Genomic DNA, 14099 nt, shown 5'->3' on the forward strand with positions numbered 1-14099 from the left:
TTGGCAGAAAATTTACTTTAATAACAGATCATAAGCTCCTTCAATCTCTTCATTTTCTATTAAGGAACCCAACTCAAAATTAGTTCAATGGAAGCTGAAATTACAGGAATACGAATATGTTATTCAATATAAAACGGATACGAAAAATTCTAATGCGAATGCTTTCTCTCGCCCACCTAGAGAAATAAACCCAGTAGAGATTGAAGAAGTGGAACCACCTCTGACACACATATTGGCAATAGCAGAAAAAAGAAAAATCCTGAAAATCAATATATGTGGCATCAAAAGATTAAACATTTCTTTAAGACACAAGGAAACTTACTTGAAAGACCAAAAAATCAACAACAGATATTCCAAGACAACCTGAACTCAACATTAAGATTTTATCTGATGTACAGATTAAACCCCCAAAGGAAAAACCTCCAGAGATTATCAAAGAAGATACTCAAACTGATTCAAGTACAGTAACCGCAGAGGGAGTCAGAAATTCCGAAACTGAGACAGTTTATACATCACATGAAAACCCTATTCTCGGAGCCCCTTATGTTAATAGGTGTTGTTAGGGCTTGTGTAGAGGACAGAATATCCGATAATTAATTTAATCTATTAGTTCGATAAGTTGTATTCTTCATAAACCTAGTATTAAATCTGTGACTAGTATGTAAGGAACCCGTGTGCTACGCCTATGAACATTACAAGTTTTTCTTGCCACTTTGCCCGTATGACCAGATGTTGGTCCGCATTTCGTTTGATTTTAGACTAGCTATGTAATAAAACTCTCGCCGACCTTCTGTGCGTATTAGAATTTAGACACGTTCTCGATTCTGGTCTTAACCGCCCTCCAATAAAACCCAATTATATTGTTAAAGTTAGGCAAGTTACAAGAACAGATCTAGAAGAAGTGCCGATGATGACCTCCTGGTTTCTGGTACGCCTATGTACGTTTACCATTAACTTTAGTATTTAAGATTTTGCAAGAGGAAAAATCGCTCTCTTTTTGTGCGTCTCCGTCGACTCTTAACCCCGTACTTTGCACGTTACTCGTACGCCATTACTTTACTCACGGTTCCTATACACGGTTAATTAGTACACTAGTTAACTTGTCACGAAAAGTTATTACTCCTTTGCTAAATTACTCGAAATTGTTGGTGAACAATAAACCTTAGTTATCGTTAAAAAGGGTCTTTGTTTTCTTCATTTGCACGAACACGGTGTCTCTGAGACCGCGAACTCAGGGTGGTCCTTCGCAAGCATTCAGTCCATTGCTAACTAGACGTATCAAGAATTAGGCCACATCTAATCAACATCTTGGTACCACGAATCACGAAAAAACAGGTGTATTAATACATATAATAACCAAGTTGTATTTAAATGGACCACTAAGGAAATCCCATACATCATAAAACAGAAATTATTTAACACAAAACAAAGGAAAATTATATTTATTAATAAAACACTAGTAACAGGAGAAATTCAGAAAATTCTTGTAGAACAACTACCACCAAATACTTATTGTCTATTTTTTCCTCAAAAAGAACTGGAACCAATCATGATTAGAATCTTCCAAGAAGCTTTCACAAATAACGCCTGCACACTCGTCATTTCTAATCTATTGTCGGAAGACGTCACCGACCCCGATGATCAGAAAGAGGTAATTGAAAGATATCACACGAATAAAACATCACATCAAGGAATCAGTTAAAACATTAAAAACATAAAGCAACGGTACTATTGGCCAAACCTCGATCGGGATGTCATAAATTACATAAACACATGCGAAACTTGCCAAAAGATGAAATATGACAGACATTCACACAAAATTATATACAGGGTGGTTCCTAAATATTCTAAAATATTTCAGGGGGTAATTGCCCAGCTCAAAACATGAAAAAAAGTTCATGTAAACATAAGTCCGGAAACGCTTAGTTTTCAAGACACAGGGCGTTGAAAATAAATATTTGTTGTCCAAAGGATGTATCGGTTTGGAGCAAAAAGAATCAATAATATTATTGAATTCTGAGAGTTATAAAAACGTTAATATTTTAATGTTCCTAAAAATGAAACATTTTAATAAATAACGTGGTTGGCTATCGGTAAACAAACGTTTTGAATTTTCCCAGTTACCGTAAATGTAGATCAAGTGTTAAACTTTGTTGGAATTTTAATTGAAGTATTTTGCGTAACAGAATAATTTCTTATTTAATTTGTAATTATGGCTACCTTTACAAATGAAGAAATGACCCAGATGCATTTTTGTTATGGACTTGCAAATGGAAATGCCTTACAGGCACGGCACCTGTATGCTGAACGATACCCAGAAAGACATTTACCATGTTCAGATACTTTCACATAATTCCATCGCCGTTTACAAGAGACTGGTTCATTTGCGAGAAGTAAAACTATTGCTGGTAGACCACATTCAGTTAGGACTCCTGAATTGGAGAAAAATGTTCTTCACGCTGTAGCAAACGGACCAAGTACGAGTACCAGAAGTGTTGCTAACGACTTTCATATGAGTCAAAAAACAGTTTGGACCATCCTAAAGGAAAATCTGCTATATCCAAACCATGTCCAACATGTTCAGACTCTTTTAGTTCATGATTACCCTCTTCGCTCGGATTGGTGTCAGTAGCTTCTTGGGAGAAATGTAAACATTCCAAATTTTTCAACCAAAATTTTATTCACGGCTGAAGCCAATTTTTCACGACAGAGTATTACAAACTTCCATAACAATCATATTTGGGTACAGGGAAATCCTCATGCCATATCAGAAGCAAAGCACCACGTAACATTTTCAGTCAATGTATGGGCTGGCATCACTGGGAAGCAGTTGATTGGGCCATATTTTCTTTCAAATCGACTGAATGGTGACTCGTATTACCAATTTCTTAGAGATGTGTTACCTGAACTTCTTGAAGATGTGTCACTAGAAACAAGGCTTTGCTTCTAGTTTATGCATGATGGAGCGCTTCCTCATTTTGCCCTCCAGGTTCGAGAGCATTTGAACAATACATTTCCAAATCGCTGGATTGGTCGAGGAGGTCCTCAGCCTTGGCCACCGCGATTACCGGACTTAAATCCTTTGAATTTTTATTTTTGGGGACACCTAAAGCAGATAGTATACACTATTCCAATTGCCACCGAAAATGAGCTGCGGAATCGAATATTACAAGCTTGTAATAATATTCGTGATAATCCCGCTATCCTTGAACGAGTGCAGGAATCTCTTAGGCGACGAGTTGAAGCATGTGTAATGGTCAATGGAGATCATTTCAACAATTTCTTTAGTATAATACACTTATTTTATTATATAATTTTTTTTCTCATAATGTTGTTGTTACATGCTTTCAATTTATTTACAATCCAGTGATCTCTGTTTCGGCAAAGTTTATTAGTAGGGGTTGATATTCCCACGATATCGTAAGATGTTCAAGACCATGAAATCACGTCCAGTTTCGTACCGTCATATAGTTTTTTTAAAGACACCGATTGCTGTCCTATTCACGCGATTGTTGCGAAGGTGAATTGAGGACAGATGTACGTCTAATTACAAGAGGTCCGCTTTCTTTGATTTACTACCAAAATTTCCAATGTCGAGTCCAATAAACCTCCCTTTCGATCTTTTCATCGACGGGGTTGAAGAGATGAGACAAGTCGCTCTCTTCTCCACGAACTTTCGGACGGTACACATCGCGATCAGTCACTCACATCTTATTTTACACTCACTAATGCTATAAGTACATTATATTATAGTGATTCAAACATATCATATTTTAAATCTACTGTTATAATAAGTACTAATTAATAAATAGTGTTAACCAACATTGTGAATTAATTGAACTACTAATATCATCTCGTTAGCAAAACATACGGGAAAAACAGTTGCATTTATTTTTCAAAACAAATATTAATCTTCAACGCCCTGTGTCTTGAAAACTAAGCGTTTGCGGACTTATGTTTATATGAACTTTTTTTCATGTTTTGAGCTAGGCAATCACCTCCTGAAATATTTTAGAATACTTAGGAATCACCCTGTATAAATCTACACCAACAGGAAGCAAGCTCTTTGAACATATTTATGTATATAGATGTGAGCTTTCATAAAGAAAGTGATACGGGGTTGGTTATTAATTCATTTAAGGCAAGAGCAATAAACCTGTTTTCTTACAAGGATGGAGCTACGTCTTATCTTTGGGCATATGTGGTATGTCACAGACACCTATGAGTGCCCATTGGAGATTGACTAAGCTTGTACTAGTTAAAGTAGATCGTTGCCTTAAAAGATAAAGAGGGTCTATTTATCATATGGGGGTGTGAAAAGAATGACTAAGGGATGTAAGCGTGGGAAGAATGTGGAAGGTTTAGCGATTATTTTTGAAGATAAACAGATGCGCAGGGATGACTCTGACACCTTGTATGGGGGGGGCATTCTACTCCCAATCTTGGTCGAATAAAGAAGTCTTGCTTAAATTTGTGTTTTTTTAATTTTTTTTTCCTAAGAAGGAAATATTTTTCTTACATAGATGTAGGTTTTTCTAAAGTTGTCTAGGGTTTATTGATATTAACGGATACACTTATGATTTTGCTTGCGGATAATAGTGTTGGTGAGCCACTCGAAAGAAAGAGGATCTTCTGGATTCGGGGCGCTCTTAAGTACTAAACTAAGGGTAATTAAAACAATATCGTACCCTGGCTAGAAGGCAATTACCGACTTATGACACCACCTGAGTCGTTACCGTGGTACTGATAACACTTTGTCGGTACATTTGCATAGATGCCGACAAAGCGCGGCCGCGCTTCTCATCCGCGCCGACAAAGGGCGGCTATCCTTTCCGACAAGTACCGACAAAGGGTAGTTAGACGTTAATTATAAAATAGCAGAATCGCATGAAGATAACGATTGCGAAACCCTCTTAATTGACGAAAATACTTCTAACCAGGTTGCGACATACATAGGGGTCCTGTAGGGGCAACATCAGCCCCCTCATAACTCTTTCATCTTAAATTAACAGACCTAACTTGTTTACAACTCAAAGACTTCCAATTGTGCCTCGACTTTATCGTAAAAATGGAGAAGTCTTTACATATGTACAAAAGGATTAGATCTATTCGACCTAAGAATTCCACATAGATATATACTCTATCTCACACCAGAAATATTTAACGATAATAGATAATTTCTCAAAGTTTGCAGCAGCCTATCCTACAAATGAAACTTCTATCGAAATTTGTCAAAATTTAATTAAATTCTTTGCCCTTCACGGCACACCCCCTAAAATAACATTGGACAATGCCAAAACATTCAAAAGTTTTCTGCTCCAGGATCTCCGCAAAACATATAAAATTGAATTGCATTATATCACACCTTATAACCCAAATTCAAACTCCTCTATAGAAAGGTTTAATTCGACCCTTAAGGAAAGTCTCATTGTCCTCAGAGACAATCATCAATGGAAAACTATCCCGGAATAAGTAGACCTTGCCGTTCTAAACTGTAATAATAGTATCCATTCATCTCACGACTATACCACTTTTTAAATAATGAAAGGAAATCTAAATTACAAACTCAATTTCGAAACAGTTCTCAACCAACTCCAAACAGATTACATTTACGATCTGTCTAACATCTTTAAAGAACTAAATAACACAATCAATCTGAAATTAAATGCAAAAAAAGCCAATGCTTTAGCTAAACTCGACAAGAATAGAGAAGATGACCCCGAAATACCAGAAGGTTCCAAACAATTAATAGGTACTCCTTAAAAATTACCACAAAAATTAAAATCCAAATACAAAATAGCTAAATTCCAAAATCAAAAACATCCAAAGGATATTAAATAACAACATTTTCAGACGAGGAAAGATGAAAATTATCCTAGTACTTCTGCCGGTGTTCATTAAGGCCCAATATCATATTGAGGAAATTGTTTTTTGTTGATTGGTAATAGAGGGAGGAATCCTCTATTACCAATTATCAAAGTACCAAGCTATATCATAAACGACCTACATCATGCCTATTATCATATAAATCTAACAAATATCCGTAAGTGCCTAAAATCAACCGAACAAACCTTTATTCAGCTAAATCAGACCCTGAACTTATCAAAAACAAATCATAACACACTCTTACTAACAAGATTTAATAACCTGTTGACTCGAATCAAATCCATTAAAACATTCGTCAAACACTATTCAATGCCAACGAATAGAACTAAAAGAAGACTTATAAATTTAGCAGGAAAAATACAAAATATCTATATGGAACCCTTGATTCAGATGACGGGGAACGCTATGATAATTATATAAAAACACTTCAAACAAATCAAAAGACCTTGCAAGAAGACATATCAGCCACACAAACCATAGTTAAGTATCTAAACAAGGACGTTGATACTCAATTAACTGACATCACAGAAAACCAACAAAAATTGCAGACACGCCTAAATAACCTTACTCAAATAATGCAATCCTCGTCAATCGCTATCTACTTTATTATAGCCCTTGACAATCTAGACAACAATGTCCATATTATTAATGACATTTGTGAAAACGTGCAAACAGCTATAGACTTTGCAACCATTAATGTCCTACATCACAGTATTTTAAAATATAAAGAATTAAGATCACTTTTAAATCATCTCAAGCCCAAAAACAAAATTCCTTTTGATAATCCTATTAGTTATTATGAAATAGCCCATGCTGACGTAATCATAAAAAAGTGACCTAATCATATTTCACATATCGATTCCTTTAATATCAGGCGAACCCTATATTCTCTATCAACTCTACGCTATACCTCTCGATAACCATATTACGACAATAGCAAACCCCTATCTCTTAAGATCCTCAAATAACTTCCTTAATCTAAAGAATAGTGTAATGGAACTCGCGAAACAAAACTCGAAAACACTTTGGTAGATTTTTTATTCCGCTCGTTATGATACACACAACCTTTAATCGTTTACAAAACTAAATATCTCGAAATTAAACTGACATTTCAATAGAGAGAGCCAAGAGTTATTGAGGGAAGTGACAAAATTCCGGGAGCGTCGAGTTAAATATATTATTATAATGGTCCTTTTATAAGCTTCGGGGTATCTTAAACCTGCACTAGTGGCGCAGGGTCTATGAGACCCGAGAGATTCTGTTTTTGTGTGTATTTTTTTGCGATTTGAGTATTTAATTCGAGTTTATCGGTAGCTTCCTAGATTTCCGCAAAGCGACGAATGGTGCAGTGTTGAGCGCGTTGCCCGTATCGTAAAATAATACAAATTCTTGTTAAAGTCTGACAGACCCGACGCCACCATTTGTGTAACTTTTTAAAACAAAGAAGTTTTTTTGTGTAATTAATTTCAACACGTGCAAAGGTATTTTTAATGAAATTCAAACGAAAATTTAAGACAATTTATGGCCGGATATTTAATTTCAGAATTAGAGTATTAATATGTCATATCGATCCTACGATAAGGAGCAGGAGAGGCTTCTGCGTATACTAGAAGGAATAGGATATCCCGAAGATGACACGGACCAAGAAGAAGGTAATAATAGTGAGTTGGACCACGAAGAAGATGTAATTGAGACAAGGGAGGAAAATACTAATACCGAACAAAGTCAAGATGAAGCAAAAGGTGAACCTATATCCAGACATACGAGAGAACCGTCCATTCCAAAAAAAAACAAAATCGTCCTCCTTTCCTCTAGCCTCCATCACGATGACTGCATAGACTCTACTTCAGGAGATAAAAATAAGCCGGAAATTGTTATGTTTTATAACTCAACAAAGGATGGAGTTGATACAGTAGACCTTTTATCATCTAACTATGATGTTGCACGTAAGACAAGACGTTGGCCTATGGTAATATTTTATGGACTCATGAATGTGGCTGGGATTAATGCCCAAGTAATACATACAGCCAATAATCAAGATTCAAAGCTACTCAGACGAAAGTTCTTGAGGGGCTTAGCGTTATCGTTAGTGGATGATCATAATAAGCGTCGATCCTTACTAAAAAATATTCCCACCGAAGTTCAAGAAAGACGTCAAGAAGCAGCAGGGACTTCTGCCGTTTATACAGAACAACGAAAGATTCCTGCTGAGACCAGAAAAAGATGTATAGAATGTCAAAAAGACAACAAGACAAAATACTATTGTAGGTACAAAATTCTTGTGTCTAACTCATGCCAAAATTATCTGCCAAAACTGTTTGGAAACATTGCAGAACCGACTTAAATAATATATTTTGTTATTAAGCTTCATGTTTTTAGCTTTGGTGCTTGATTTTGTTTGCCTGCCAATAAAAACTTTTGAGTTCAATTGTTATTTGTAATAAAATGCAGCGGATAAGGTAAAATCATAATAGACCTGCAGGTATGAAAGATAATTGAACAAAAATATTTTTTATAAACTATATACATCTTAGTAAAGTTGTAGTTAACGCCTAGAGTCATTAAAAAAATCAGAAGTCCATATATCCATTTATTTCATTTAAGGGCCAGTGAGACCCAGCGCCACTGTTATTGTTAAAATATAGGGCGCCACTAGTGCAAGGTTAAGTACCAAATCTGGGGGTCAGTACCCATAGGCGTACTCCGATTTTAGGCAATTAACAAGACAATCCACAGATGGTAACTTTCTAATCCTTAACCCGTAACGTCAAGATAATGGTAAGAAATGATGATTTACAGGGGTGTCGCAGCTATAGTGAGATTTTGGCAAAATGTGGATATTTTAAGCATTGGTCTTGACAAGGAAAAGGAGTGAAAGTTTTTTATGAAGGATAACCCTTATTGGAAGATAATGGGTTCCCAACATATGACCATGCCGGGCATATCACTAAAGTAGTAAAATGCATAGGCGTAGCCTGAATGTACATTACACTATATTTTATTATAATTATGTTTATATTTTATTATCTTATGTACCTATATGACAAAATTCATTTCATTTTTAATAATTAATACGTTTTACCTTCGTAATATAATTATAATTAAATAAGTTTGATACACATATTGTGTATTGTTTCTGAGATAAACATAACCAATGTGGTCATGTTATTTCGTCATAAATGACGTGCGAGACTTTGTTTGGCGTTTACTATTGACGATATGCAACACGGTAAACAGATCATTTTGTTAAGTTCTTTGTAACTTTAATTTTTTAAAATGATTAAAATCCGTTCATTAGTTACAAAAATACTTTATCAGGTTGGGACAAGAAATACTTAATGACTAACTATTATGTTAAGCATGATGACTATCTATATAAAAATACTGCTGTCTTTGCAACACGTGTTATGGTATTTACCATGAGGACAATTAGTTTTTTCATTATTCAGTGAAGTGGTTATATAACTAGATCTTAGAAACAGATATTTTAAATTTTAACTTGTTCGCTACATTGACTTCCAACTATCAATTCAATCAGTCGTCGAAAGTCGTCCCGCTTTCTGTTATCGACCATATGAATGTTTTGTTGGGCCACAATCAACATGGAGAACAGTATGCATATCTCAATTGTAAAAAAATGAAAAAACTGTTTTTCCTTAAATTTCGGATAAAATGAATACACTAAGAGTAGATTAAAATTCAATCGTTTCATTTTAGTACTTTAAACATGAACGTGCGGGTTACTGTGGGCCGTCAACAATTTTACGGAGAAATACTTATTGCAAAAAAAATTATTATAATAGCGCCAAATAATCAAGATCATAGATCAACCACTTTACGAGAAGCCGACCTCAATGGTATGATTGAGGTCGGCTTAAGAAGTCTTAAGTTAAATGTGCGAACAGGACATGATATAATATTACATTTTTCAAACCAGAGAAAACGAAATGTTATGAGAAAAAAAATTAGAGCTGCCATAGGGTGAGTAACATTCTAATCTAATTTTAATCTTTAATATACACTACAATTCGCTTAATACGCGTACTGAAGGGACAGGCAAATTTGCTCACTATATTGAGTCTATTGTATTTCCAATGTATAGCGTGGGCGGAATGGGTCTGTTTTAACAGAGAAAATTGATTTTCCGGTTAGATAGAGCTGAGTTGACGTATATGTTATAGGTTCAATTTCTAAGAAATGTTTAATGGTGAAAACCGCTTGATGATGTTTTCACTGTCAACCGAGATATAGGGCGTTTTTCAATTTTTGGCCATTTTGAAAATTGCCCATAAGTTTTTCATTTCAAAGAATATTTCAATTCTGCAAAGACATTCTTATGGTGTTTTTTAAGTGTAATCCAGTGGCTTACTTAGATTTTTTCTATAGTTGCCCATTTTATCAGAAATACATAAATATATATTTTTTTAAATGGAAATCATAGTTGGCTATGAACTTAAAGAAATGCCCATGTTATAACCCTTTCCAATTACAGTGGAACCTCCATAACTCGAACCTCTATAATTCGAAATTTTCTGTAACTCGAAATTTACTATTGTCCCCTGTACGTTTTGTCTAATTTCCATGTATTTTAATTTCTTTAACTCGAATTTCCCTAACTAGAAACTCTCTGTAACTCGAAGCCTAGCAATCGACCAATAAACGTGATGTGGTCGTTAACGTTCAATGATAGTTCAACGAATTTCGCTTTAGCAGAAGGTAATACTGGCTTTTGGATATCTACCGATTTATTTGTGATTTTAGTTAATACGTATGTTATGCCAACGTCCACACATCTCGGTAGATATAGAAAAAGCTGAATAGAATATTCGCCATTGATTATATACCCGGGTATTATACATATATTTTTTCTTGATAACGAATCGGCTCTATAAAAAAAGGCAGAACTGATTCGGTTTCCTTTGTGAACGGACATCTCATTTTGTCGTTAGTTTTTAATTTATTAAATTTAAAAGCCTATGTTCAACATACAGTTAACTCGTATACAGTATCGGACAAAATTAGAGCAACTCTGTAAAATTGGTCTTAATTAAAAATATGTTTTCTGAAAATCAGATTTTTAATTATAAATGTAATATGAAAGGTATTTTAGAACTGATACATATAAATCAAAAGTTAATAACAATCCTTAAGGAAAAAATCAAAATAAACATACATTCTTTAAATTAAACCACGACAAAATTAAAGCAACTGAATAATTATTTACAATAATACGCTTTTAAATTATCACAAAACGGCTTTAAATTAATATTTAGTCCAGTACCCTTTATTCTGAATGACTTCTTCACATCTTCTGGGCATAGAAGAAATAAGATTGGTTATTATATGTGGATCAATAGACTTCCAAGCTTTTTCAATTTCTTGAAATAATAAATCTTAATTCGATATATTTTTTTCTCGAATTTTGTTGTCTACAATCTCCCACAGGTTCTCAATAGGATTAAGGTCTGGTGACTGGGCTGGCCACTTCATTGTTTCTATTTTATTTTGCGCAAACCAAGCCTTAATGATTTTAGCCGTGTGTTTCGGATCGCTGTCGTGTTGGAAAATAAATTTTAATGGTAGTTCCCATTCGGCATAAGGCAACATAATATTTTTCAAAATGTTTTGGTAGACGAATCTATCCATTTTGCCCGTAATTTTATAAATTGGACCAGTCCCAATAGCGGAGAAGCAACCCCAAACCATAACGTTCCCCCCTCCATGTTTAATTGTAGTGTTTACGTATTTTGGGTTGAGCCTCTGTCCATCTGGACGACGTACCCATTGAGCTCCATCACTTCCATATAAGCAAAACTTCGATTCATCTGAAAACAGAACTCTTTTCCATTGTTGCGGTGTCCAATCTTTATGATATGTTGCAAATAACATCCTATCATCTCTATTTTTTTTTGAAAGTTTGGGTTTTTTGGCTGGTCTTCTTCCTTTTAAACCCCTTTCCACTAACCGACGTTGTACTTTCCGAAATGACAGGTTTTCCTCCCCTACTTCTGATATTAGCTGGCGAGGGGACATTTTAGGATTATTTTTACTTAGTCTTATAAGGCGGCGATCTAATTTTTTTGAAGTTTTTCTTTTCCGACCACCACGTTTCAAGTTTGTTATCGTTCCTCGCTGGTTATATTGTTTGATGGTTTTTGAAACCACATCTTTTCTGATGCCAAACACTTCAGATATTACTTTTTGTGATTTACCACTTTGATAGGCTGTAATAATTTTTTGTTTAAGGTCAACGGAATAATGAACACCTCGAGGCATATTTGCAACTATTACTCCGAAGATAAATCGAACAATAATGAAAAATGAACAAAATCTAAAACGAGTTGCTCTTATTTTGTCGCAAACAAATTTAGTGCATTCCATTTATTGTTATTTTTTTGTATTAAAAATTCATTTAAACATTTGTATTCCATGTAAAAAAGGGTAAACCACTTTAGATTTAACAATAATAATAAAAGAATTTATTTTGGCGAAAATAATCTAAAAATAGATTAGAATTTTAAAAGTTGCTCTAATTTTGTCCGATACTGTATGTGCCATTTAGTGTCGGAAAAATGTCGCCGCCGCGGAAACTTAAAAGTCTGACGATTGAAAAAAAAAATAGAAATTAAAAAAAAAGTGGAAAGTGGAATTAAAAAAATATATATCGCTAAAGAGTATGAAATACCGCAAAGTACGTCGTCTACTATTATAAAAAATAAATCGTCCATTTTACAATTTGGCGCCGAAATTAATGACCAAGCTAGTTTCAAGCGAAATAGGCCTAGAAAAACTGTTAATAGTGCTTTAGTAAAATGGTTTGAAGCCAGTAGAAAACAGAATTTACCCATATCAGGCCCAGTTTTACAACAAAAAGCTTTAAATTTTGCACAACAATTAGGAGATAAAAGTTTTAAAGCAAGTTCAGGATGGCTTTAAAAATTTAGAAAAAGGTAAGTTATACCTGCATAGGTTCATTTTTGTTTAATGTTTATGTACTTTTTTTAAATTTTAGATATGGTATAGTGCAGAAAAAGATTTGCGATGAAAGTGCAGATGTTGATGAAGCGCATTGTAATACCTGGATCCAAGAAACTTTGCCAGCTCTTTTAGCTCCATATGATGAGAAAGACGTCTTTAACGCAGACGAAACTGGATTATTTTTTAAATGCTTACCAGATAAAACGTTGTCCTTCAAAAACGAAAAGTGTTATGAGGGCAAACTAAGTAAGGAAAGGGTTACCTGTTTGCTAGCCGCAAATATGACTGGTATTGAGAAATTAAAAATTGTATTAATAGGGAAAAGTGCCAAACCACGATGTTTTCGAGGTGTAACAAGCTTACCACTTACCTATAAAAGTAATAAAAAAGCATGGATGCCTGCCGATCTGTTCGAATCGTGGCTTTTGGAATTGGACAAATATTTTTTACGTCAAAACCGAAAAGTTTTACTTATTATTGATAACTGTCCGGCGCATCCTCAGCTAAATCACAAATTAAGAGTCATCAAGTTAACTTTCTTTCCACCGAACATGACTTCCAAATTACAGCCTCTCGATCAAGGCATCATAAATTGTTTCAAGCTCCATTATAGACAGAGGATTTTGAAAACAATTTTGGACAGTTTCGAAAGTCATTGTTCCATTCTTAAGATTGATTTTCTCGATTGCATTAATATTGTGGCCAACGTGTGGAATGTGGATGTCACCCAGACAACAATTCACAATTGTTTTAGAAAAGCTGGTTTTGGCATTCACAACTTTTATGACCAAGAGGATGAAATTCCATTAGCACAAGTAAGGAAAAAAATAATCCAGGAACAACAAATGACTTCGAATATTGAAGATATGTTTAATAGATGTGTAGAATTATGCAACGTAGATCACCCGACATCCATGGATGAGTTTGTAAATGTTGATGATAATCTTATTACCAGCAAGATTGCTACAGATGAAAAAATTGTTGCTAGTATTAGCAACCAGGATGAGCATCAAGAAATATTCGATGAAAGCGACACTGATGATATTCCCAGGAAAAAACCTTCCCTTCACGAAATGTCAAATGCATTTGAAACACTCCAACTTTTTTTTAACATGAACGAAAACACAACAGATGATATATTTGTTTTACTTGATAAACTAAAGAAATTTTATGAGTTAGACTGTGAGAAGAACGCAGTACACCAAAAGTTAATAACAGATTACTTTAAAAAGTGA

General features: G+C 34.6%; 1 protein-coding gene across 1 annotated transcript; it reads left to right on the top strand.

Moving 5' to 3' along the window:
• The first annotated feature begins 9460 nt into the window (after positions 1–9460).
• On the top strand, positions 9461–14099 carry LOC136410104 (tigger transposable element-derived protein 6-like). Its single transcript, XM_066392071.1, has 3 exons — positions 9461–9498; positions 9604–9867; positions 12899–14099. The coding sequence occupies exons 1-3, from the start codon at positions 9461–9463 to the stop codon at positions 14097–14099; spliced, it is 1503 nt and encodes a 500-aa protein (XP_066248168.1).

The sequence above is a fragment of the Euwallacea similis genome, chromosome 7, assembly GCF_039881205.1.
Source record: "Euwallacea similis isolate ESF13 chromosome 7, ESF131.1, whole genome shotgun sequence".
Taxonomy (NCBI): Eukaryota; Metazoa; Arthropoda; class Insecta; order Coleoptera; family Curculionidae; genus Euwallacea; species Euwallacea similis.

What these genes read in the sequence shown, in the direction of transcription:
- LOC136410104 (XM_066392071.1), top strand. Translation starts at nt 9,461, where the DNA reads ATGAATGTTTTGTTGGGCCACAATCAACATGGAGAACA. An exon ending in CACAATCAACATGGAGAACA is followed by an intron (nt 9,499 to 9,603) that starts GTATGCATATCT and finishes GTTTCATTTTAG; the next exon opens with TACTTTAAACATGAACGTGC. An exon ending in AAAATTAGAGCTGCCATAGG is followed by an intron (nt 9,868 to 12,898) that starts GTGAGTAACATT and finishes TTTAAATTTTAG; the next exon opens with ATATGGTATAGTGCAGAAAA.